The sequence below is a fragment of the Cherax quadricarinatus genome, chromosome 87, assembly GCF_038502225.1.
Source record: "Cherax quadricarinatus isolate ZL_2023a chromosome 87, ASM3850222v1, whole genome shotgun sequence".
Classification (NCBI taxonomy): domain Eukaryota; kingdom Metazoa; phylum Arthropoda; class Malacostraca; order Decapoda; family Parastacidae; genus Cherax; species Cherax quadricarinatus.
Genome location: NC_091378.1, coordinates 17,712,947 through 17,740,695, shown reverse-complemented (window position 1 = coordinate 17,740,695; position 27,749 = coordinate 17,712,947). Strand labels below are relative to the sequence as shown.

Sequence of the window (27,749 nt, the reverse complement as noted above, 5' to 3'; positions counted from 1 at the left end):
GAAGGGCAGTTTGCGGCACGTAGTATCGTATCTTGGGAGGATTCAACCAGATGGCAATTGTGAAAGTTGGAAGTAGGGTAGACAGTTTAAGCAGAAGACTAGTCAATAGGATGGCTGTGGTATCTTGATGTGTCAGCAAGCCTAACACTACTTTTGTGCTCCCTAAGTCTGTCAGAAAGAGATTGGCCAGTTTCTCCAAAATACTGAAGAGGACAGGAGAAACAAGAAATAGAGCAGACACCAGGAGCATCTATATAAGGATGAGAGGTATGAACAAGATTAGTGCGAAGAGTGTTAGTCTAGCAGAAAGTAAGTTTGATGTCTAAGGAACGGAGAGAGTTGTCGAGATCAGAAAGACCGGAAATGTAGGGAAGGCAAAGGGCAGGAAACTTCCCAGGAGTAGAGAGTTTGGGAGAGAAGAAAGTTGGTGAAGGTTTTGACCAGCCAAGAAGCAAGAGAATGAGAGAACCTCTAGAGGATATGATAGGACACACCAGAATATCAGGTTCATGGTCCAAGTTGGACCGAAACAACATCGTAAGCTCCTCTCTTCTATGTGCGGAATATTTATGTATAGTTCCAGTCACGGTATTGTGCCTTTTTTTGTTATTTATGAATGGTATATTGATTGAAATCTGACATGATGAGGGAGCTTGCTTATCCCTCTTTTTTTTCCCATCAGTTGGCTACATCACTCCAGGGCATCACCAGCATTTTGACCTTGGGTGTGTTCGGGTCTTGAAGCGGACATAAGTAATTGGGTGTCCTGTACTGATTTCACCATGTCACCATCAAACATTGAAGTGCTAACACTCCTGGTGGGTCTAGTAAAAGTTCTCTTCTTTGTTCATTAAGTAGTTTGCAATCCATAATTTTGCAGAAGACAGGATGGTATAGGGTAAGTAATAGTCCCAGATATAGTCAAAGTATCATTCCACCATATCGTGCATCCACCATCATTACCAATACAAACTTCTGTCAGTGACCAAGTTTACCATCAATTAAGCCTCGTCATTAATTAGGAACCACGTATTTATTTATTTATTAATTTGAACATGATAGAGAAGTACAAAAGAATACAGTTAAGTGCAGCATGCCACAGCCCCTTGTATGCAAAGCATTATGGGCAGGCTTAAAATTAACTTAAGATTAACTAAGCAATGATGTATTCAGTGGTAAAACATTATTGTAAACAGATAACAATTATGCACAAATGAGTATTACAAAGACAGGTCATATGGTTGCATGCATTGTTGTACATTCTGTAGATATTCTGTTAGGTAGTGTAAATAAAAAAATAACAAAGTTTGATTGGGTCTTAGGTTTAACATTTATGTGATACAATTATGAGAAACATTTAAAATATACAATTTATAAGATACAATTATTCAGTATTTATTTGGTTGTGGGTGAGTAAGTGATCTTTGAGAAGAGACTTGAATTTATAAACAGATAGTGTTTCTTTTGTATTTACAGGTATTGAATTCCAGATTTTAGAGCCTTTTATGTGCATTGAGTTTTTGCATAGCGCAAGATGGACACGAGGAACATCAAAGAGTGATCTGTGCCTTGTGTTATGGTCATGTGTTCTGTTGAGGTTGGTAAGGAGACATTTGAGGGGAGGGTTTATATCAAAGTTAGGTGTTCTATGTATGTAATAGGTGCAGTAATAAGTATGGATGTTTTGTATGGTAAGTAGGTTTAGAGTTTTGAATATTGGTGGAGTATGCTGCCTGTAGTGGGAATTTGTTATCATTCTGACTGCAGCCTTTTGTTGGGTAATTAGTGGTCTGAGATGGTTTATTGTTGTTAAGCCCCATGCACAAATTCCATAGTTTACATAATTTACATTAATGACCTTGATGAAGGGATTACTAGTGACATGAATAAGTTTGCTGATGATACAAAGATAGGCCGTATAATTCACTCTGAGAAGGATATCAATGAACTCCAGGACGATTTGAACAAATTAATGTTTTGGTCTGAAAAATGGCAGATGAAGTTTAATGTGGATAAGTGTAAGGTACTTGCCCTTGGTAATGAAAATAACCCTCGAAGCTATAATCTAGGGGAAGTAGAGCTTGGTCATACAGAATGTGAAAAAGACTTGGGAGTCATGGTGAGCAGAAATCTAAAGCCAAGACAGCAGTGCCTTAGTGTGCGCAACAAGGCCAACAGATTACTTGGATTTATCTCAAGAAGTATAAGTAACAGAAGTCCAAAAGTTATTTTACAGCTCTATACATCACTAGTGAGGCCTCATTCAGATTATGCTGCTCAGTTTTGGTCCCCTTACTACAGGATGGACATACTCATTAGAGAACATAGAGAAGAATGACTAAAATGATTTACTGTATGAGGAACCTCCCGTATGAAGATAGACTTAAAGCCTTAAATTTCCACTCTCTGGAGAGGCGTAGAATGAGGGGAGATATCATTGAAGTGTATAAATGGATGACGGACATAAACAAGGGAGACATTAATAAAGTACTGAGGGTGTCGAACCAGGTAAGAACCAGGAATAATGGATTTAAGTTGGATAAATTTAGATTTAGAAAGGACATAGGTAAGTACTGGTTTTCTAACAGAGTTGTAGATGCGTGGAACAGTCTTCCTAGTGGGGTGATAGAGGCTAGGACCTTGGGTAGCTTTAAGAAGAGACTGGACAAATATATGAGTGGGAGGGGCTGGGTTTGATTGGTGTCATGGGGTACGGGAGTTATTTCTTGGGTAGCTTTAGGTAGATGTCGTTTTGATAAGGACCTGCCTCGTATGGGCCAGTAGGCCTTCTGCAGTGTTCCTACATTCTTATGTTCTTAAGAGAGTGATATAGGGCCAGGAGGGCTGACTGTGGAACATAGTACCGTATCTTCGATAGTATGCCTACGGTCTTGGAAATTTTCTTGTAAATTTGTTGTATATGTGTATGAAATTTGAGTATTATCAAGGTGGATTCATAAGAATTTTCCCTCTGTGAGATTTGTGATAGGTGAACCGTTTATCATTATGTTAAGAGGGACATCTGTAGCTCTTTTACCAAACTAAATGAAGTAGGTTTTGTCAATGTTTAGTGTAAGTTTGTTAGTCCTCATCCAGGTAGATATTTTCTGTAATTTGCTATTTACAGTATTTGCTAGCAGGACTGGGCTTGGGCGAGAGAAGACGTATGTAGTGTCATCTGCAAATAGTGTGGGTTTGAGTAATTGCGAAGCATTTGGTAGGTCATTTATGTATATGAGAAAGAGAAGAGGGCCAAGGACACTTCCCTGTGGGACACCAACTGTAATTGGCTGTGAGGAAGAGTTTGCCCCATTTGTGTACACATATTGGCTTCTGTTGCTGAGGTATGACTTGAGGTAGTTGAGGGAGTGCCCTCTTATACCATAGTGTGACAATAAGATTTTAGAGAGAGGGTGTAAGTTGGAAATTGGCCTATAGTTGTTCAAGTCTGTTTGGTCTCCTCCTTTATGGATTGGGGTGACCCTTGCTATTTTGAGAACTGTAGGGAAGGTAGAGGATTCAATGGATTTGTTAAAGAGTGTTGCAATGATTGGTGATAGCACTTGATACTTTTTTGTATATAAAGGGTGGTAAGGTATTTAAATCTCCTGTCTTATTTTTTAGTGTGTTGATAATAAGGGAGACTTCGTATGGGTTAGTCGGAGCTAGGAACAGTGTGTTCGGGTAGTTGCCAGTGAGATAGTCATTGGGTGGGGTATCTGAGCTTGGGATTTTATTGGCAAAGTTTTTTCCTATAGTGGAGAAGAAATCATTGAGTCTGTTTGCTGTTTCAGTTGGTGGGAGTTGGGGTTCATCTGATTTTGTTAATTTAATTTCGCCATTTCGTGATATCTTCTTTGTTCCTAGAATTTCTGATAGGGTTTTCCGGGTCTTTTTTATATCACCTCGTAAGTTGGATAATCTGTTCTCGTAATACAATTTTTTTGCCCTTCTTATCAGGCTGGTTAGGATTGACGAGTAACGTTTTGTTTGGTCTCTGGTTATGTGACCCATTCTGTACTGTTTTTCATATAGGTGTTTTGTATTTATGGATTTGAGAATGCTGGGTGTTAGTCAGGGACTGTTCAGTCTCTTAGCTGTCATCTGTTTAGTTTTTTTAGGGCAGTGCTTGTTATAGAGGTATGTGAGGGAAAAGTTCAATAGATAGGAGTAGCAATATAGTAACAATAGTTTCATTACCGGCTACTAGTTAAGGTAGGGTAAGTCATGCTCCCATTTTTGCCGCCTCTTCTCCCCCCCACCCCTAAAGTGATAGTTTGATTGCCGGCTGCTTGTTAACGTAGGGTCAGTCTAGCTCCCGCTATCCCTTCCCCCCCCTCTCCCCCCCCCCCCTCGAAAGGTGACGTATGGGGCTCTGGTCAAACAGTAAATCACTCGACTCGCAGCTCCCAACACTACTGTAAGTACATGCCTGCCTTGTATTCTAGTGGATTTATTGGTTAAAAGCTTCACTTTTGACCAATAATAAACTTAGTCCTTTCAGTCTTGCTCTAGGTTGACTGTTGTAATAATCACCACGTCTTTTGAGTAATGTACACTGCCATGGAGAGTGATTATTTAAGCAGTGGGTAACCTGTCTTATCTTTTCAGCTTGGATGACAGTGAGGGTCACCTGTCAATCAACGAGAAGAACAGGAGAAGGACTAACGTCCAGAGACTTCTCCATTTTGGATCTAATTACCTGTGCACCTGTATGAAATTGCAGGATGTAACCCCACATCATTGCAGCGGTAAAGAACCTGCTTTCCTGTCATCGGGATACTACTCACGGCGTTAATCTGTGAAGAACTAGCCAGTGGTGGTCACCAACACCTGGGACCCCCCCCCCCCCATCATCAGCAACGGCTACAATTTCAACAAGCAGTGTCACCAACACCAGACACCAAAGTGTTAAACTAGTGTTGAATTCAGTTATTTATATTTTTCCTTTTTCATTTTCTTTAATGTAGGATTAATATTTCATATTTAAGTGTTTTATATTTTATATTTTCTACATAATAAAGTGTTTATGTTTGTCTGTTATTATTTCTTTTTCTATTCACTAATTTTCCTGAGGAGGAGCCAGCCTGGGTAATACTGTCTGAAGTTGTTACAGGGCTGAGTAAGCCTTCCCAAGTGGCGACCTTGCCAGGATCAACTCTACTGAATCAAGATTCAACTCCATCTCGAATCTACCATTGGAACCTCAACGCCGCATACCACAGACGGTTACCACCAGCCATGAGTAATCATTCTCTATGGTAGGACTACAGTACCGGTATTTGAAAGATTTGGTGATTGTTATAGTCTCAATTTATTGTAAGTCAAGTCAGGCAGGATATAATATTTAATTCTGCCACCTAATTGTGTGTAAGCTTGAAACACTTTGGAGGATTAGACTCTAGGGACCCGAGATTTTCCAGTGACAACTTGTTTCATTGAGCTCTTCATTATATCAAGGGAACTGTCATAGGACACTCTTGATTTGTTGGTGAGAAGATTGGATGGTCAAGGGACCCCATTCTACGTACTGTTTGCTCGGAGCCGGCATAGAACCCTTCGTTTTCGTTAATACATATTGTTTAATTGAAGCAGGGATCGAGCCCTCTGGTTAATTTACAGTTTGAGCGGAGCAGGAATTGAACCCTCCGTTTTCTTTAATACCCGTTTCATTTTCCCCTGATAGTTTAAGTTATTCTTGCAAGTATGGATGAATACTAGTTTTGGATGAATGCTGGAAGTAAGTTAGGAATAACAGGGAAAAATTTAGAATCATTCATTAGTGCTAAGATCCAGGAAAGACTTGAAAGAGAGAGAATTGAGAGAGAAGAAAGACAGCTAGAAAGGGAAAGAGAAGAGAATAAGGAGAGAGACAGAATCGAAAGAGAAGAGAAAAAGGAGAAAGAGAACCTTGAAAGACAGGAGAAAAAGGAGAGAGAGAGAATTGAGAGAGAAATCCGAGAAAGACAGAAAGAGAGCGAGAAGACCAAAAAGAGCGTGATAGACTTGATCGTGAAGAAAGAGCTAGAGAACGTGAGGAACAAGCTAAGATACGTGAAGAACAAGTCAAATTAAGAGAACTTGAGGAAAGAGAAAAGGATCGCGAGCTCGAAAAATCTCGCCTTGAATTAGAGAATAAAAAGTTAACTTTTACACAACAATTAGAGGAAGGAGTAATGGAACAACGTGCAGTCAGTGCACATATTCCAACACCTAATTTACCTCCCTTCACAGAGGGGGAAGACATAACTTCATACATTATTAGGTTTGAAAATACCGCTACCCTCTGTGAATGGCCTGCTGACACCTGGGCTACCAGGTTAGGAATGTTATTTTCTGGTACTGCTTTGAATATCTATGCAACTTTGTCGCAGGATATCACATGTAATTATAACCTACTAAAGAAGGCAATCCTTAAAGCATATCAAAAAACCACTAATTCTTACAGGAAAGATTTCAGGTATGCCACCTTACAGCCTGGCCAGAACTTTCAACAGTTACAGGTAACACTCTTTCGTTTGTTCGACTTTTGGATAGAGAGTTCAGGAATTGATCACAGTTATGAATCTCTTCGAGGCTTCATGGTTGCTGACCAGTTCCTGACAGCTCTTCCTCACCAGATACGAACATTCATTAGAGAACGTAACCTGATTAAAGCTGAGGAAGTTGCTGAGGCTGCTGACCTATATGCTGAGGCTCACAATTCCTATAAAGACCTAAAGGGATCGAACCCTAAGGGCAAGGGTTCATCAGACCTTAAGAAATCAAAGCCTCTAGTGGAAAGTAAAATGACTTCTTTTATTCCTGTTCGTCATTTGTGTGGTGTTAAGGGACATAAACGTCCAGATTGTCTTAAGAAGGTCCAAAAAGTTGGAAGATGTTTTAAAGACTGTAATGACCAAGCACCCTTCTGTTCAGGAACAGTTAATGGACTTAATGTATCTACCATTTTACGAGACACTGGATGCACATGTATAGTAATTTCTGATAAGCCGTTCCCTAATCTTAAAGAAACTCATTCCTCTGCTATACTTTCAGACTACTTGGGCCGTACAGACACTTTTCCTACCATCCGTTGTTACATTACCTGGAGACCTGGAGTTTACCCCGAGAGAGTTCCGGGGGTCAACGCCCCTGCGGCCCGGTCTGTGACCAGGCCTCCTGGTGGATCAGAGCCTGATCAACCAGGTTGTTGCTGCTGGCTGCACGCAAACCAACGTATGAGCCACAGCCCGGCTGATCAGGAACTGACTTTAGGTGCTTGTCCAGTGCCAGCTTGAAGACTGCCAGGGGTCTGTTGGTAATCCCCCTTATGTGTGCTGGGAGGCAGTTGAACAGTCTCGGGCCCCTGACACTTATTGTATGGTCTCTTAACGTGCTAGTGACACCCCTGCTTTTCATTGGGGGGATGCTGCATCATCTGCCAAGTCTTTTGCTTTCGTAGTGAGTGATTTTCGTGTGCAAGTTCGGTACTAGTCCCTCTAGGATTTTCCAGGTGTATATAATCATGTATCTCTCCCTCTTGCGTTCCAGGGAATACAGGTTTAGGAACCTCAAACGCTCCCAGTAATTGAGGTGTTTTATCTCCGTTATGCGCGCCGTGAAAGTTCTCTGTACATTTTCTAGGTCGGCAATTTCACCTGCCTTGAAAGGTGCTGTAAGTGTGCAGCAATATTCCAGCCTAGATAGAACAAGTGACCTGAAGAGTGTCATCATTAGGTCTAAATGGTTCACAGGTTGGTCTGAAGCCGTACTAGCTCCCATCACTTCTTGCTCCGTACTAATAGGTAATGTAAAAGGTGCCATTCTTCCTTCTGAGGTTGACCTTTCATCACCAAAGATGGATATAAGTGTTTCAGATCCTCTTCCTGTAGAGTCGGAGAAGCCCCTCGAAAGTTCAGATGAGACAATGTCTCGTGAGATTCATGTGGGATTAAAAACCAGTGATGCTACTCTAGAAAGCGAGGTAGTAGGATCACCGGTTCACTTGTTAGATGAAAGTGAAGATATCGCCTCCGATACCATAAATGTCTTGACTAGGGCTCAGACCTAAGCCCATGCTTCCCCTACTGTCCATCCTTTGATTTTCCCTGACTTTAAGCCTTTAGACATATCGAAGGACTCCTTTGTCAATTTACAATGTAATTGCCCTTCTCTTCAGAATTGCCATAATGCCGCTAAACAAAATCAAGTTATCCAAAGGAAAAACTTTTCATATAAATTTGAATATATAAAAGATATCTTGTACAAGTCAGTATTCAAATTAAATTCAGATGAGATAGACTATTCCATCTGGGAACAAAAAAGATATCACGAAATAGCGAAATAAAATTAGCAAAATCAGATGAACCCCAACTCCCACCAACAGAAACAGCAAACAGACTCAATGATTTCTTCTCCACTATAGGACAAAACCTTGCCAATAAAATCCCAAGCTCAGATACCCCACCAAATGACTACCTCACCGGCAACTACCCGAACACACTGTTCCTAGCTCCGACTAACCCATACGAAGTCTCCCTTATTATCAACGCACTAAAAAACAAGGCAGGAGATTTAAATACCTTACCACCCTTTATATACAAAAAAGTGTCACAAGTGCTATCACCAATCATTGCAACACTCTTTAACAAATCCATTGAATCCTCCACCTTCCCTACAGTACTCAAAATAGCAAGGGTCACCCCGATCCACAAAGGAGGAGACCAAACAGAGTTGAATAACTATAGGCCAATATCCAACTTACACCCTCTCTCAAAAATCTTCGAAAAATTAATTCATAAACGAATCTACTCCTACCTTATCTCCCAAAACATACTCAACCCCTGCCAATTTGGATTCAGGCCTAATAAAAATACTAATGATGCTATTATACACATGCTAGAACATATATACACTGCAATAGAGAAAAAAGAAGTCCCACTGGGGATCTTCATTGACTTACGTAAAGCTTTTGATACAGTTGACCATGACTTGCTCCACGTAAAATTATCACACTATGGTATAAGAGGGCACTCCCTCAACTACCTCAAGTCATACCTCAGCAACAGAAGCCAATATGTGTACGCAAATGGGGCAAACTCTTCTGCACAACCAATTACAGTTGGTGTCCCACAGGGAAGTGTCCTTGGCCCTCTTCTCTTTCTCCTATACATAAATGACCTACCAAATGCTTCTCAATTACTCAAACCCACACTATTTGCTGATGACACAACATACGTCTTCTCCCACCCGAGCCCAGTCACGCTAGCCAATACTGTAAATACCGAATTACAGAAAATATCTACCTGGATGAGTACTAACAAACTTACACTAAACATTGACAAAACCTACTTCATTCAGTTTGGTAACAGAGCTACAGATGTCCCTCTTAACATAATGATAAACGGATCACCTATCACAAAGCTAACAGAGGGAAAATTCTTAGGAATCCACCTTGATAATAGACTCAAATTTCATACACATATACAACAAATTTCTAAGAAAATTTCCAAGACTGTAGGCATACTATCGAAGATACGGTACTATGCTCCACAGTCAGCCCTCCTGGCCCTATATCACTCTCTTATTTACCCCTATCTCACCTATGGAATTTGTGCATGGGGCTCAACAACAAGTAACCATCTCAGACCACTAATTACCCAACAAAAGGCTGCAGTTAGAATGATAACAAATTCTCACTACAGGCAGCACACTCCACCAATATTCAATACACTCAACCTACTCACCATACAAAACATCCATACTTATTACTGCACCTATTACATACATAGAACACTCAACTCTGATATTAACCCTCCCCTCAAACATCTCCTTGCCAACCTCAACAGAACACATGACCATAACACAAGGCACAGATCACTCTTTGATATTCCTCGTGTCCATCTCACGCTATGCAAAAACTCAATGCACATAAAAGGCCCTAAAATCTGGAATTCATTACCTGTTAATATAAAAGAAACACTACCTGTTTATAAATTCAAGTCTCTTCTCAAAGATCACTTACTCACCCAAAACCAAATAAATACTGAATAACTGAACCTTATAAATTGTATATCTTAAATGTTTCTCACAATTATATCACATAAATGTTAAACCTAAAACCCAATCTAACTTTATTATTTTTTAAATTCACTACCTAACAGAATACTCCATTCTACTGAATTTACAACAATGCATGCAACCATATGACCTGTCTTTGTAATACTCACTTGTGCTTTATAGTAATCAGTTTACATTAATGTTTTTCACTGATTTCATCATTGCTTAGTTAATCTTAAGTTAATTTTAAGCCAGCCCGTAATGCTATGCATAGTATAAGTGGCTTTGGCATGCTGCTCTTATCTGTATTTTTTTTTGTACCTCTGTAAGTGTGCTCAAATTATAAATAAATAAATAAATAAATAAATAAATAAATGCAGAGAGACTGTTCTTAAAATGGCTCATGACCTTCCAGTGGCCGGACATTTCTCGCATCGTAAAAGCTTAAATAAAATTAGGGAAACCTATTTTTGGCCAAAAATGTCCTCAGATGTCACTACCTATTGTAGATCGTGTAAAGTTTGCCAACTGTCATCCTCCCGAGGTACCAGGCGAGTATCTATGGTCAAAATGCCAATCTTTACAGTACCTTTTGAAAGAGTAGCTATTGACATCGTTGGTCCTTTATCTCCACTTTCATCTGGGGGACATGGATATATATTAACATTAGTTGATTATGTTTCGAGTTTCCCTGAACCCGTTCCCTTAAAGACCATAACTACTACAGAGGTGGCTGAAGCCCTTTTGTCCATCTTCTCCAGAGTGGGCATCCCTAGAGAAATTTTGTCTGACCGTGGGACACAATTCACATCTGACTTAATGCAACATCTATACCAACTTCTGGGAGTGAAGCCTCTCTTCACCACACCCTATCATCCCAGCTGTAATGGGAGGATTGAGCGCCAGCATTCGATTCTCAAGTCCATTTTAAAGAAACTTTGCTCCCTTAAACCTAAGGAGTGGCATCGTTACCTACCATGTGCTTTGTTTGCCATGAGGGAAGTTCCCAGTGACTCTGGGGTTTTCACCTTTTGAACTTCTCTATGGTAGACAGGCCAGAGGCCCATTGTCCATCCTTCATGACTTGTGGACTAATGAGGAGGTAAATGCTGAGGTTCAGTCTTCTTACCAGTTTCTCCTTTACCTTAGATCCAAACTTGAGGAGACCTCTGACATAGTTTCGAAAAACCTAAGCTTGTCAATGGACCAGTACAAAACCTATTTTGATTCCAAAAGTCAGAGGAGAAGTTTCAAAGTAGGTGATGAAGTTCTTGTACTTTTGCCTATCAAGTCAAATAAATTATTAGTAGCATGGAAAAGTCCATATAAAGTATTAAAAATTTGTGGGAAAGTTGACTACTTCATAAAAGTCAAGGGGAAACCTAAGCTTTATCATATCAACATCCTTAAGAAATATTACCGAAGAAATTCGGTTAACTGCCTTAACAACTTTGACTTAGTTTTTCCACACAAACTTGTTAAGACAACTGAAGAATGTAAAGTGTGCGTAATTGACACCTCTAACTTAGACTATGATGAAGAACTACATGACTTGGTGACTCTTAACCACTCGGATGCAACCAACATTAATATTAATGAATCTTTGGATGACCATAAGAGACATGAACTACTTCAATGTGTGAGTAACTTTTCAGACGTCTTTACTGATATTCCAGGTGTTACCTCCACGGTAGTCCATAAGATTGACTTAATGACAGACAATCCTATCGAACGAAAATTATACCCAGTTCCAGTTCACCTTAGGGATGCATTTGACCAAGAGGTAGACAAATTATTAAAACTAAAGATCATTGAACCTTCAATATCTTCATATTGTTCACCAGCAGTCATGGTTAAGAAGGAGGATAATTCATATAGACTTGCTATTGGCTTCAGAAGCCTTAATGCTATAACTCGGTGGGATGCTGAGCCTATGCCCTTAATAGATAGTGATCTACACAAATTTTATGACTCTTCCTTCTTTTCAGAGATTGATATTGCGCAGGCATATCATCAAGTAATGTTAGATCCTTCTTCTAAGCAGTACACCGCTTTTCCTACACACCAAGGACTGATGCAATATAGAACTATGCCCTTCGGTTTGGTAACTGCCTATGCTACCTACGTGAGACTGATGAGAAAGGTCTTGGGTAATATGCCAAATGTTTCAGTTTGTTTTGATAACATTTACGTAATGACATCTACGTGGGGCAAACATATCCAAACATTAACATCAGTTTTGCGTAGGTTACGCTCACATGGCCTCACTGCCAAGCCGAAGAAATGCTTCCTTGGGTATAACAAGATTAGATATCTTGGACTGATACTTTCTAATAACTCTCTGCAGCCTCTCCCCAGTAAGATCAAAGCTTTATTAGAATTTAAATTCCCCAAAACCAAGAAGCTGATGCGTAGCTTTCTTGGTTCTGTAAATTTTTATGCACGGTTTATCCCGAACCTTACTGATCTTACAGGCATCTTATCAGACTTCCTTAAAAAGTCTGTGAAGGAACCTCTTGAACTTTCCGACGTAGCTCGGGAAAAGTTTAATGAGATTAAAAGTATCTTCTCGAAAGACCCTATACTTAAGATTCCAGATATTAATAAAACATTTTGTTTGAGAACTGATGCCTCCAATACTGGCTTAGGTGCGGTGTTACTACAATACCATGATGGTACTCCCTTCCCTGTATGCTTCCTAAGCTGGAAACTCCTTCCCGCAGAAACAAGATGCTCCAGAATAGAAAAGGAATGTTTAGCCCTTGTGTGGGGTATCTCCAAACTTAAATTTTATTTGCTGGGATAAGAATTCATTTTAGAAACGGACCACAAACCTTTGATATACCTAGAAACTTTTAAGGGAACCAACAGTCGCCTCTTGAGGTGGACATTGGCACTCCAGGCTTTTAAGTTCCATATTGTGTATATCAATGGTTCATCCAATTATTTCTCTGACTGGTTAAGTCGTGACAGTCAGTAGATTTGTTGCCTTAACCGACTTCCACATGTTAGAACTTTTTCCTCGCCTATTCTTCTTATACTCCTTGACTATAAGTCTTGGTATGGGGGAGTGTGAGGGAAAAGTTCAATAGATAGGAGTAGCAATATAGTAACAATAGTTTCATTACCAGCTATTTAAGGTAGGGTAAGTCATGCTCCCGCCTTTCTTCCCCCTCCCCGAAAGCGATAGTTTCATTGCCGGCTACTAGTTAAGGTAGGGTAAGTCACGCTCCCATTTTTCCCGCCTTTTCTCCCCCCCACCCCTATAGTGATAGTTTGATTGCCGGCTGCTTGTTAACGTAGGGTCAGTCTAGCTCCCGCTATCCCTTCCCCTCCCTCTTCCCCCCCCCTCGAAAGGTGACGTATGGGGCTCTGGTCAAACAGTAAATCACTCGACTCGCAGCTCCCAACACTACTGTAAGTACATGCCTGCCTTGTATTCTAGTGGATTTATTGGTTAAAAGCTTCACTTTTGACCAATAATAAACTTAGTCCTTTCAGTCTTGCTCTAGGTTGACTGTTGTAATAATCACCACGTCTTTTGAGTAATGTACACTGCCATGGAGAGTGATTATTTAAGCAGTGGGTAACCTGTCTATCTTTTCAGCTTGGATGACAGTGAGGGTCACCTGTCAATCAACGAGAAGAACAGGAGAAGGACTAATGTCCAGAGACTTCTCCATTTTGGATCTAATTACCTGTGCACCTGTATGAAATTGCAGGACGTAACCCCACATCATTGCAGCGGTAAAGAACCTGCTTTCCTGTCATCGGGATACTACTCACGGCGTTAATCTGTGAAGAACTAGCCAGTGGTGGTCACCAACACCTTGGACCCCCCCCCCCCCCATCATCAGCAACGGCTACGATTTCAACAAGCAGTGTCACCAACACCAGACACCAAAGTGTTAAATTAGCGTTGAATTCAGTTATCATTTATATTTTTCCTTTTTCATTTTCTTTAATGTAGGATTAATATTTCATATTTAAGTGTTTTATATTTTATATTTTCTACATAATAAAGTGTTTGTTTGTCTGTTATTATTTCTTTTTCTATTCACTAATTTTCCTGAGGAGGAGCCAGCCTGGGTAATACTGTCTGAAGTTGTTACAGGGCTCAGTAAGCCTTAAGCAATATACATGTACATACAAAATATTCATATGATATGATTTTCGACGATTTTTCAACATTAATGTATATTTTACATATTTTTAAAAAATCCAACCTCTTCAAGGGGGGCTCCTTGGCGTGGTGAAGAGGGTCTTGGTCTGAGGAATTAGCCCTGTCGGTCTTCTTCCTCAGACCGAACCTAATTACCCCCCATTCTCCCCTCCCCTATCCCATCCTCCCCATCCTCCCCTTTTTCCTTTCCTCCTCCTCCTCCTCACCCCTCCCTTTTGCCCTTCCTCTTTTTAGCCTTCGTGATTTCTCCCACAGGCGCGCTAGTTCCTAGGTAGGGGAAAGGACACCGGGGTCCATCCCATTCCGTTGAGGTTTCTTGGCGGTGGCGTAGTTTGCCGTGGAATCTGGATTGCCTAGGGATGTCCCGATCCCTCTCCGGTATCCCGGAGTAGCTTTGGGTGTCTTTTGGGCGACGGGTGTATCTCTGGAAGCCACCTTTCGGATTCCGGGGGTGGTGGCTGAAGGAGGTATGCTTTGTGGCGGATATCCGGCCGCCCTCTCTTTTGTCCACCGAGGTAGCTCGGCAGATGTGAGGTTGCTATCCCAGATTGCTGGTTTACTGGCATGAAGGGTAGGGTATGGCACGGGTTCCATGCTGCATCTGCGTTACTAGCGGTGTCGAGTCCTCTTGGGCGCGGAGGGAGATTTCTGGCCCTTTCATTCCTCCTAGGAACTATCCCTCCCCGGTCCCCCCTTTTTTTTTCTTTTTTTTATTTTTATTTTCTTTTCTTCTTTCTTTTTTTTTTTTTCTTAAAAACAAAAAGAAAGAAGTAACCTAACCATGGCAGCCCTAGTCCATGAACCTGGTACCCCCGGGCCCCTTCTTGATACCGCACCCCGTTCTGACCCCGCCTCGTCTTTGGACCACTCTTCAGACATTCCTCATGCCTCTGTACCTATTGCCGGTGCTGTTTCCTCACCCGCTTCAGGTACTGAGGCCTCGACTGACTCCTTCGATTTATCAGACCTTCGCTCTCCTCTGACTATGCTTCCGGCCTCTCCCTCTACGGTGCGGCAATTTTCAAATCGCCGACCCGTTCCACGTCGGACCAACTCTGGTCCCACGCCTAAACGTCAACGACAATTACCTGCTGATGATACTTCTCCACCTTCACCTTCTCGTTCTTCTCAGAAACGATCGACACGTCCTTCACTACCTTTCCACGCTCAGTTTCAGACTGAACAGTGGACTAAATTCTTCACTTTACGACCAACTTCCTCTACTGCCTATCTTTCTGACCATAGTATTGGCAAGGCACTCCTACGCCATGTTGGTAAAGATATTTCTTTTCATGCTCTTAAGAGCGGTACGCGCATCATTACCGTACAGAATGCTACCCAGGCTCGTGAGCTCTCTCGTCTTTCCCATATAGATACTGTTCCTGTCACCCTTGAAAAACATCATTCCCTCAATTCTTGTAGTGGTACCGTTATTCTGCCCCATACCATAGTTCAACAAAATTTCCAGACATGTGGCACCGACATTCTAGAACAGCTGGAACTCCAAGATCTCCCAATCCTCAAGGTAGACACTTACGTTCTTCCTGCCCGTGGGCGGAGACGATACCCTAGCAATGTGGCTCGTTTAACTTTTGACAGCCGAGAACTCCCATCCTCCGTTTATATAGCAGGACATCGGTTACAAGTTCGAAAGGTGATCCCTACACCACAACAGTGTAGAAATTGCTGGCGATTTGGCCATCCAGCGAAATATTGCAGATCTATCGCCGAATGCCCAGTCTGTGGTGCCGATGACCATTCTAATACGTCTTGCAATAGATCTCCCTCTTGCCTTAACTGTCATGAGGCTCACCCTTCGTACTCTCGCCGCTGTCAGGTCTATTTAAACGAGCGGGAAATCCGTTACCTCAAAGAGACAGAAGGTCTCCCTTATGCCATGGCAGTTTCTCATCTCCGCCTCCAAGGGAGACTCCCACGTGTTTCTTATTCCCGTGTTTCAAAACGTCCCCCCACTTCTGGTATCCCATCTTCTACACCCACCTCTGTGGTTACCTCTCCCATAATCACTCCTGTATCTAATCCTTTTGCTGTCCTCGGCTCAGACGTCCCTACTTCAACGCCTCAGTCTAATCTCGCTTCTTCGAGTTCTCTCTTACAAGCCTCCGTATCGACGAGACCTCGTACGACACCTCTTCCCAATCGTCCCTCTACTTCTCAAAAGTCAAAAAAAGGTCCGGTAACACCTCCTACCCATCTTCCACCTCCTCATTTTACCCTCCCTGTCTCTGTCCCTAGTTCTTCCCCTCTCACTGGCTCAGTTACAAGTGCAGAGGTTCACCCTCCTCCTCGTAATGTACCTTCCTCCCCTGTTCCCTCCCAAGTTCCTTCCTCTTCTGCCACCTCCCAGGTTCCTGTCTCTTCTGTCCCCTGCCACGCTTCTCCAGTTCCCTCCACCCTTTCGCCCCCCCCTACCTTGGTACAGTCCAATACAGTTCCAATCTTTACTCATCCTCCCCCTACCATTCCCAATATTGTCTCCCATACGACATCTCTGAATTCCGAAACACTTGAAGCAATCTCTGAATATATTGCAGAGACCAAACCATCAATGGACACTGATCCACCTTCCGCTCTTTCTCTCTCCTCTGCTCCATCTGCGCAACTCCTTTCTTCACAGCGCACCGTTCCTTCGCTGCTTGAACATTTTCCACTGCCTCCGCATGTGGACTTTTCTAACCCTTCTAGTCCGTAGGAACCCTTACCTGCGGATTTCAAGTATCTTTATCATTGCCAATCATGGCCTTTTTACAGTGGAATATACGCGGCCTCAGGGGTAATCGGGGTGAGCTTCAGATGTTACTCTCCCAGTTTGCCCCTGTTGGTGTTTGCTTACAGGAACCAAAATTACACTGCTGTTATTTCTCACATCTCAGGCTATAATTTATTGTATTCTTCAGATCCTTTTCCTGATGGGACCTTTAATGAAAGTGCCCTTCTTCTCCGCACTGATATTCCGTACCATCAGCTATTTATTCATACTTCGCTGCATTACACAGCAGCCCGTATCCACTTACATAGGTGGTATACGCTCTGTTCTTTATATCTCTCTCCTTCTCGGGCATTATCTATTCCGGATTTTGCCTTCCTTGTTTCGTCATTACCGCCACCGATTCTGTTACTTGGTGATTTTAATGCCCACCATTTCCTCTGGGGAGGGTCTCACTGTGATTCCCGTGGAATTCAGTTAGAGGCTTTTCTTGCCACCCACCCCCTCCATGTTTTAAATACAGGTACTCACACCCATTTTGATCCTCGGACTCATACTCTCTCTTGCATCGATCTCTCAGTTTGCTCTTCCTCCGCCGCATTAGACTTTACTTGGTCTGTTCTCCCGGACTTACATGACAGTGATCATTTCCCAATCATTCTTACTTCCCCTTCATATACGCCACCTCTTCGCACCCCACGCTGGCAATTTAATCGGGCAAATTGGAACCTTTACTCACACCTGACTGTTTTTAAAGAGGTTCCTTCTTCGTCCTCCATCGATGAGCTTTTACACCTCTTCTCGTCCTCCGTTTTCACCGCAGCTTCTCATTCTATACCCCAAACTTCGGGCAGGCATTCTCAGAAATGCGTGCCTTGGTGGTCTCCTGCTTGTGCTCGTGCAGTACGTTTGAAACGCGCTGCATGGGGCAGGTACCGGTACAATAGAACCACAGAGCGACTCCTTGATTTTAAACAGAAGCGTGCGATCGCTCGCCGTGTCATCCGTGACGCTAAACGCACTTGCTGGCGAGATTATGTCTCCACCATCACCTCTGCTTCCTCTATGAGTGCAGTCTGGAAAAAAGTACGAAAACTGAGTGGTAAATATTCTCCTGACCCGGCTCCTGTTCTGCGGGTTGCCGGTGTTGATATAGCAAACCCACTAGATGTTGCCAATGAAATTGGCAATCATCTGGTCCGTATTTCTCAGGGACTCCATCTATGCCCCTCATTTCTTTCCTCAAAGTCTGCCAGAGAGTTAGCACCCTTGGACTTTTCTTCTCTCAGAGAAGAACAGTATAATGTGCCTTTTACACTTCAAGAACTGGAGGCAACACTCTCAGCTTGTCGATCATCGGCAGCTGGGCCCGACGACATTCATATTCGTATGCTACAGCATTTACATCAGTCAGCCCTTGCAGTCCTATTACGCCTTTACAATCTTATTTGGTCACAAGGAGTTCTTCCACAGCTGTGGAAATCCGCCATTGTTCTCCCTTTCCGCAAACCAGGCACTACGGGACATGAAACCTCCCACTATCGTCCCATTGCTCTTACCAGTGCAGTTTGCAAAGTAATGGAACGTCTAGTAAATAGACGTTTAGTGTGGTATTTAGAGACACACAACAGTCTCTCCACTCGTCAATATGGCTTTCGTAAGGGACGTTCTACCATAGACCCCTTACTGCGCTTGGATACGTATGTTCGTAATGCCTTTGCGAATAACCACTCAGTTATTGCCATATTTTTTGACCTTGAGAAGGCATATGACACAACTTGGAGGTATAATATTTTAGCCCAAGCCCACTCCTTAGGCCTTCGAGGCAATCTACCATCCTTCCTTAAGAACTTTTTAACTGACAGGCATTTCCGTGTTCGGGTTAATAATGTGCTCTCCCCGGACTTTGTCCAAGCTGAAGGTGTCCCCCAGGGATGTGTTCTGAGCACAACACTTTTTCTCCTTGCTATTAATGATTTGGCCTCTAGTCTTCCATCAAATATTTGGTCATCACTCTATGTTGATGACTTCGCTATTGCCTGTGCAGGCGCTGACTGTCACCTCCTTACAGTTTCTCTCCAGCATGCAGTCGACCGTGTTTCCAATTGGGCCACCACACATGGGTTTAAATTTTCCAGCACTAAAACCCACCAAATCACTTTCACTAGACGCTCTGTCATCTCTGATCATCCTTTGTACCTCTATGGCTCACGTATCCCTGAACGTGATACAGTCAAGTTTCTGGGCCTCCTCTTTGATCGTAGGTTATCCTGGAAACCTCACATTACCTCTCTGAAGGCAACTTGTCACAGCCGGCTGAACCTTCTTAAAACCCTTGCTCATCTTTCGTGGGGAGCTGATCGTCGAACCCTCCTTCACCTACATTCCACCCTTATTTTATCGAAACTTGATTATGGTGACCAGATCTATTCAGCGGCATCTCCTGCCACTCTCTCTAGCCTTAACCCCATTCATCACCAAGGATTACGTTTATGCCTTGGTGCTTTTCGCTCTTCCCCTGTCGAAAGCCTCTATGCAGAAGCGAACGTTCCATCCTTATCCGATCGCCGTGATGCCCATTGCCTGCGCTACTATGTACGCTCTCATAATCTCCGCAATCCTTCCATTTATAGAATGGTCACTGATATTAGTAGACATTCTTTATTTGTTCGCCGCCCCTGCTTACTCCGTCCCTTCTCTCTTCGCCTTCATTCGCTCTTGTCTTCTCTTCAACTACCACCTTTCTATGTACATGTAGCATCTCACTTTTCCCTACCCCCCTGGGAAGTTCCAGCTGTTCGAGTCTGTTCTTTCTCCCTCCCTTGCTCGAAAGCCCAACTGTCTACGGTCGCTTCCCGCTCTCTTTTTCTTGACCACTTTCACTCTCATTCTCATGACATTGCTGTGTACACAGATGGCTCTAAGTCTTCTGACGGCGTAGGATTCGCAGCAGTGTTTCCGGACAGCGTCGTACAAGGGCATTTACTATCTTCAGCTAGTATTTTTACTGCTGAATTATATGCCATCCTTACAGCACTTATCCGTATTGCATCTATGCCTGTGTCATCATTTGTGGTTGTCTCAGACTCCCTTAGTGCTTTACAGGCTATACAAAAATTTGATACACCTCACCCCTTAGTCCTCCGTATCCAACTTTGGCTACGCCGCATCTTTACTAAGCATAAAGATAGTTTTTTGTTGGGTCCCTGGTCATGTTGACGTACAGGGCAATGAACAGGCAGACACTGCTGCGCGGTCAGCAGTACATGACCTACCAGTTTCCTATAGAGGTATTCCATGTACGGACTATTTTGCTGTAATATCTTCCCACCTTCACACCCGTTGGCAACAACGTTGGTCTACTATGCTCGGCAACAAACTTCAGTCTATTAAACCGAGTATAGGTTACTGGCCGTCTTCTTATCACCAGTGTCGAGGTTGGGAGACTACTACTCTCCCGTCTTCGCATTGGCCATACTCGTCTTACTCATGGATATCTCATGGAGAGGCGTCTTGCTCCTCTCTGTGAGAATTGCCAAGCTCCATTATCAGTCAGCCACATTCTGTTGGACTGCCCACTTTATCAACGAGCACGCAGAATTTACCTCTGTCGTCGTCTTCGCCCCGCTGCTCTCTCTTTACCTTCCCTTCTCGCTGATGGACCCACCTTTCATCCGGACTCTCTCATTGACTTTTTGACAACGACTGACTGACTTCACAAATTCTGATACTTTCAGCCCTTTCTACTTGTATCTCTTGCTACCCTCTACCCCCGTACTATCCCCTGCCCCGCTGTTTTCTGTAACCTGCTGATCATCCCCCCTCCCTTCTGCCATCCAATTCCCTTGCTTCCTTCCCTACCCTGCAGTGCTGTATAGCCCTTGTGGCTTAGCGCTTCTTTTTGATTATAATAATAATAATTTAAAAAATCCAAGTAAAAATCGATAAACATCAATATTAATTAAGAATATTAGGGGGCTGTAGGGCAATTTTCCGCGCGCGCTCACCCAAAAATTGAAAAAATATGGATATTGAGTTATATATACTGAAAAATAGCTCAACTCTTTGGCAACACAATGGTACCAGAATGAATGTTCTACGACGTTTCTACAAGAAATTAGTCATTTATATCAGGTATGGTGACAGCGATGTTGGTACCGAGTCTGCTCATGGCCCATACATTTTTTGGAGTTGTTTTCTTGTTTTTTATCGCCTTTTCTTGCATTATTCTTTCTAATATAATAACTGACTATTTGGCATCATAAAACAGTAGGTGGAGCTTATCGGCAGACTTAGTGATAGCTGGGAACCAGATGGGAACGCTCAGCAGTGTTCCTGCTCCCGAGGTGCCAGCCTGGAATTGCCCATTATTACGCTTATATCAGCTCGGCTTATTTGTCTATCAGAATTGATCTAATATGATATAATAAACACTCTAAATAACATACAAACATGTTATATACTCTAGACTGAATAAAATAGGCCATAATATGGCCCAGAGATTATCGGGAATATTTCGATATAAAAGTGTAACTGGTCACCCTGTCGTCTCTGAGTAAGAGAAAACGGTGTTTTGAAGAGGATAACTGCACTAGAACATCAGTTTACTAAGAAATACACCCAAACAAACGCGATTTTCGCGAAATTTTTTTTTTTTTTTTTGAGACGGGGGCCGGCCGGCGCTCTCGGCCGATATCTCGGAAGTAACTTATTCAACAATTGTTCAACTTTCTCCCTTTATTACTGAATTAAATGGAATATAATACTCACAAAAGTTGTAGAATAATGATTTCTCTTATATTCTGTGACCAAATTTTGGAAATATTCCAAATACTTTGGGAGTTATGTGGGAGTAAAGGGCAGATGTTTTTGCAATATTCCAGGAACTAACAAACTTTATTTTTTTTGTGAAATAAAGATACGTTCATTTAAAGACAAGTGGTCACAGAAAATAAGAATAAGCATTGTTCTCTCGGCACCAAGTGTCCAAACAACCTTACGTAGTCCCATATAGGATAAAAGTTTAACACTATGGCATTTTCAGTAAATCAGTCATTTCTCAGTTGTTTGAGGTATATTTTTGATAAATATTTTCAAGAAAGAGTGAAACGACTGTCTTGTGTACCAAAACTGGAGAAAATCGGACAGTAAACAACGGAGTTACAGATTTTGCCCTACAGCCCCCTTCACAAGGTATTGGGACTTTTTTAGAAAATTAATACATTCATCAATATCTGTATAGTTTTCTAGCTCAGTGTGCCAGTCAATGTTTGTCACTGCTGTTGTGAAGTTATTAATGGCTGCCTCATTGTGAAGTCTGAAGGTGACTTTAGTAGAGTCTTGGGGTAATTTACCAAGATTTGTTATGAGGAAGGTAGGGTAGTGGTCTGTAGTATTATCAGTGATTATGCCTGATTTTAAAGGGGATATGGTGTTGTATCAGTAGGGACATTCTCTTAGTACCTGTGTGCTTGTTTCAAGAGTCTCATATTGGAGATGCTGGCAGGTTCAGGTAATTAAATCAGTCGAGTATACCCACACAAAATCCTCCACTGTATTTATGGGTTGCACATTGAAAGTTTGGATATCAGATTGGAGGGAGAGTATGGAGGAGGTGAATGTATTTAGATATTTAGGAGTGGAAGTGTCAGCAGATGAGTCCATGATAGATGAGGTGAATCATAGAATTAACAAGGGGGAACATGGTGAGTGGTGCACTGAGGAGTCTGTGGAGACAAAGAACATTATCCATGGAAACAAAGAGGGAAATGCATGAGGGTATAGTTATACCAATGCTCTTATATGGGTGTGAAACATGGGTGGTAAATGTTACAACAAGGAGAAGGCTGGAGGAAGTGGAGATGTCATGTCTGAGGGCAATGTAGAGAATCTGTAGTTTGGAGATTAGGAGGTGCAGGATTACCAAAACTATTATCTAGAGGGCTGAGGAGGGGTTATCGAGGTGGTTCAAACGTGTAGAGAGGATGGAACGAAATAGAATGACTTCGAGGGTGTATAAATCTGTACTGGAGGGAAGGCAGGGTAGGGGTCTGCCTAGGAAAGGTTGGAGGGAGTGGGTAAAGGAGGTTTTGTGTGCCAGGGGCTTGGGCTTCCAGCAAGCATACATGAGCGTGTCAGATAGGAGCAGATGGAGACAAATGGTTTTTAGGACTTGACGTGCTGTTGGAGTGTAAACAAGGTAATATTTATGAAGGGATTCAGGAAAACCGGCAAACCGAACTTGAGTCCTGGAGATTTGAAGTACAGTGTCTGCACTCTGAAGGAGGGGTGCTAATCTTGCAATTTTATAACTGTAGTGTAAGCATGCCTCTGGTAAGACAGTGATGGAGTGAATGATGAAAGTTTTTCTTTTTTTCGGGCCACCTTGCCTTGGTGGGAAACGGCCGATGTGTTAATAAAAAAAATGTATGTATGCAACCCAATCCAGGAAAACTGGACACTTGCACAACCTAACAGTTGAAAGAATTTTCTCCGAGTTACTGTTTACATGTGTTGAAAATTGGAAGCCAAACGAATGCTGTCTCAGATTATGACTGAAATGCAAATGAAAGTCTGGCAAAAGGAAAAAAAGATTGTGCAATTGATGATGGCCAGTATTTCATTTGCCCGTTTTATGAAATATGGTAGAGTTATGAATGGCAAAGATTGGAAGGAAGTTCTTACCTGAGGGTTAGAAAAAATAGAGGTCAAACATAAGAAAAAATGTCGGGCAGCTACTGAAAGGCTTTCCTTCTATGATGCCTAAATTATTAAAAAAATGATAGGAAATCAAATAACAATCATATAAAAAGTAGCGACCATAAAACAGGATGATAATTTATGAAAGTATTATTTTAGTATTATTACCACAGATTTTATTTTTTAAAATTAATATTTTTTTATTTACAGGTGAGAAATGGATCAGGGAAACTTATTCGCTGTGTTTCCAGGGTGAGTAGGATAATAGGATTTGTCCTGGATGGGATACATTTTACAGCCTCGGCATACATTGACTACAAAAATGGCACCTCAAGAAATGTGGTTGAATCTATTGCAAGTTCTGCTGGAGGCTGGGCTGGTAGTTCAGTAGGAGCAAAGATTGGTGCAGCAGTTGGCACCATGATATGTCCTGGTGTAGGCACAATGATTGGAGGTATCATCGGGAGCATTGTAGGAAGCTTAGCAGGTTCACATGGAGCTAGTTGTCTAATAGATGTGATTGGTGATGCTTGTGACTATGATATTGTTGAGAAAAACTGTAAAAAGTGTGACACAAGATTTAAATGTCATAAATATCTTGGTGAAGGAGATAAATGCCCTAAATGTCACTCAGAAAAACAGGACCAATAATCAACATATGCATTAGGTATTTACAAATATTTTGATAAATATAATTTCTATAATTTTTAACTCTGAGAATTAAATTAATTAATCCATGTTAAGCGCTAAACCCAAGTGAGTCATTCAGTGCAAGACATGTTGGAGGCTCGATCCTCCGTCTGGTGAGCGCCAGACAGACGCGCTTCCTATTTGTACTCGCCTAGATGTTCACTTTAACTCTGAGAAAAAATATAATTAGTTTTGATTAGCACTCAATAAAATCTTGCTAGCATCCAGTATTTCTGGGATTATATGATGACTGGAAAATGGGCGATCTTTGTTTTTGATTTGCATAAAATTATCTGTTCAGTATGTCATAAAAACCATTTATCAAAACATGAGACTGGTGTTTTTTCAAAGGATTTTGTATAGTTTAGAGTTGTCTTCTTAAAAGAATATTGTCTCACTTTGTGTTTTTTCCTAGAGATTATTTACATTTTCAATTATTCTTTCATATTAAGTTTGAAGTGTTGAAGAGACATGGACTGTAATGTGGTTTATATTCTCTTCATTGTCCTGGGCATAAATGAATTTATGTAGGTCATCAACAACATGTAAACAATGTAGCTGTGTAGATATCATTATTGTTCTCTTAGAATACATATTCTACTGCTTTTCTGATTACTATATATAATTGTTATAATCATAACCATTATTTTTAAAGAGGTGGACTGGTAAGCCAATGGAAGGCCTCGGTCAGAGGACCAAAATCTCCAGCTGTGGGTCATCATATGACTAAGACCCACATCAGGAAACACTTGTCTTATTTCCTGAGAAACATTATACGTACCTTACTTTTACATTGGGTTCAAAATTTAAAAAATGTATTGAAGGTTGTTCACAAAGGTAATATAGCAGAGTGATGTAAATACAGTGGTATCTCGGGATACGAACAGCTCAAAACTCAAACAGTTATGTAAGTGTATTTATGTAAGTGCTTTTGTAAATGTATTTATGGGGGGTCTGAAATGGATTAATCCAATTTACATTATCCCTTACGGGAACAAATTCGTTTAGTATCGGCACTTGAACAGCCTTCCTGGAGTTTACCTGGAGTTTACCTGGAGAGAGTTTCGGGGGTCAACGCCCCCGCGGCCCGGTCTGTGACCAGGCCTCCTGGTGGATCAGCGCCTGATCAACCAGGCTGTTGCTGCTGGCTGCACGCAAACCAACGTACGAGCCACAGCCCGGCTGATCAGGAACTGCCTTTAGGTGCTTGTCCAGTGCCAGCTTGAAGACTGCCAGGGGTCTGTTGGTAATCCCCCTTATGTGTGCTGGGAGGCAGTTGAACAGTCTCGGTCCCCTGACACTTATTGTATGGTCTCTTAACGTGCTAGTGACACCCCTGCTTTTCATTGGGGGGATGGTGCATCGTCTGCCAAGTCTTTTGCTTTCGTAGTGAGTGATTTTCGTGTGCAAGTTCGGTACTAGTCCCTCTAGGATTTTCCAGGTGTATATAATCATGTATCTCTCCCTCCTGCGTTCCAGGGAATACAGGTTTAGAAACCTCAAGCGCTCCCAGTAATTGAGGTGTTTTATCTCCGTTATGCGCGCCGTGAAAGTTCTCTGTACATTTTCTAGGTCGGCAATTTCACCTGCCTTGAAAGGTGCTGTTAGAGTGCAGCAATATTCCAGCCTAGATAGAACAAGTGACCTGAAGAGTGTCATCATGGGCTTGGCCTCCCTAGTTTTGAAGGTTCTCATTATCCATCCTGTCATTTTTCTAGCAGATGCGATTGATACAATGTTATGGTCCTTGAAGGTGAGATCCTCCGACATAATCACTCCCAGGTCTTTGACGTTGGTGTTTCGCTCTATTTTGTGGCCAGAATTTGTTTTGTACTCTGATGAAGATTTAATTTCCTCATGTTTACCATATCTGAGTAATTGAAATTTCTCATCGTTGAACTTCATATTGTTTTCTGCAGCCCACTGAAAGATTTGGTTGATGTCCGCCTGGAGCCTTGCAGTGTCTGCAATGGAAGACACTGTCATGCAGATTCGGGTGTCATCTGCAAAGGAAGACACGGTGCTGTGACTGACATCCTTGTCTATGTCGGATATGAGGATGAGGAACAAGATGGGAGCTAGTACTGTGCCTTGTGGAACAGAGCTTTTCACCGTAGCTGCCTCGGACTTTACTCTGTTGACGACTACTCTCTGTGTTCTGTTAGTGAGGAAATTATAGATCCATCGACCAACTTTTCCTGTTATTCCTTTAGCGCGCATTTTGTGCGCTATTACGCCATGGTCACACTTGTCGAAGGCTTTTGCAAAGTCTGTATATATTACATCTGCATTCTTTTTGTCTTCTAGTGCATTTAGGACCTTGTCGTAGTGATCCATTAGTTGAGACAGACAGGAGCGACCTGTTCTAAACCCATGTTGCCCTGGGTTGTGTAACTGATGGGTTTCTAGATGGGTGGTGATCTTGCTTCTTAGGACCCTTTCAAAGATTTTTATGATATGGGATGTTAGTGCTATTGGTCTGTAGTTCTTTGCTGTTGCTTTACTGCCCCCTTTGTGGAGTGGGGCTATGTCTGTTGTTTTTAGTAACTGAGGGACGACCCCCGTGTCCATGCTCCCTCTCCATAGGATGGAAAAGGCTCGTGATAGGGGCTTCTTGCAGTTCTTGATGAACACAGAGTTCCATGAGTCTGGCCCTGGGGCAGAGTGCATGGGCATGTCATTTATCGCCTGTTCGAAGTCATTTGGCGTCAGGATAACATCGGATAGGCTTGTGTTAATCAAATTTTGTGGCTCTCTCATAAAAAATTCATTTTGATCTTCGACTCTCAGTCTGGTTAGCGGCTTGCTAAAAACTGAGTCATATTGGGACTTGAGTAGCTCACTCATTTCCTTGCTGTCATCTGTGTAGGACCCATCTTGTTTAAGTAGGGGCCCAATACTGGACGTTGTTCTCGATTTTGATTTGGCATAGGAGAAGAAATACTTTGGGTTTCTTTCGATTTCATTTATGGCTTTTAGTTCTTCCCGCGATTCCTGACTCCTAAAGGATTCTTTTAGCTTAAGTTCGATGCTTGCTATTTCTCTGACCAGTGTCTCCCTGCGCATTTCTGATATATTGACCTCTTTTAGCCGCTCTGTTATTCTTTTCCGTCGCCTGTAAAGGGAGCGCCTGTCTCTTTCTATTTTACATCTACTCCTCCTTTTTCTTAGAGGAATAAGCCTTGTGCATACATCGAGTGCCACCGAGTTAATCTGTTCTAGGCATAAGTTTGGGTCTGTGTTGCTTAGTATATCTTCCCAGCTTATATCGGTTAGGACTTGGAACGAATTAAGTTTGTATCCCGAGGTACCAGTGTATTCTTGTCTTCATGCAGTGTATCTCTTATTGTAAATTAAACTAATGAACTGAGTGTAGTAGCAACAAAATAATACATAAATTATCATCAA

General features: G+C 42.0%; 1 protein-coding gene across 1 annotated transcript; it reads left to right on the top strand.

Annotated features, from left to right (window-relative positions):
• Positions 1-682: 682 nt before the first annotated feature.
• On the top strand, positions 683-27,749 carry LOC128705737 (uncharacterized protein ZK688.7-like). Its single transcript, XM_070103769.1, has 2 exons — positions 683-818; positions 23,862-27,749. Exons 1-2 carry the CDS (start codon positions 783-785, stop codon positions 24,300-24,302), a joined length of 477 nt encoding a protein of 158 aa, XP_069959870.1. The 5' UTR covers positions 683-782; the 3' UTR covers positions 24,303-27,749.

Excerpts from the sequence above, each read along its gene's own strand:
- LOC128705737 (XM_070103769.1), top strand. The coding sequence starts at position 783 with ATGTCACCATCAAACATTGAAGTGCTAACACTCCTG. Across the intron at positions 819-23,861 it reads TTGAAGTGCTAACACTCCTG|GTGAGAAATGGATCAGGGAA; the intron begins GTGGGTCTAGTA and ends TTTTATTTACAG.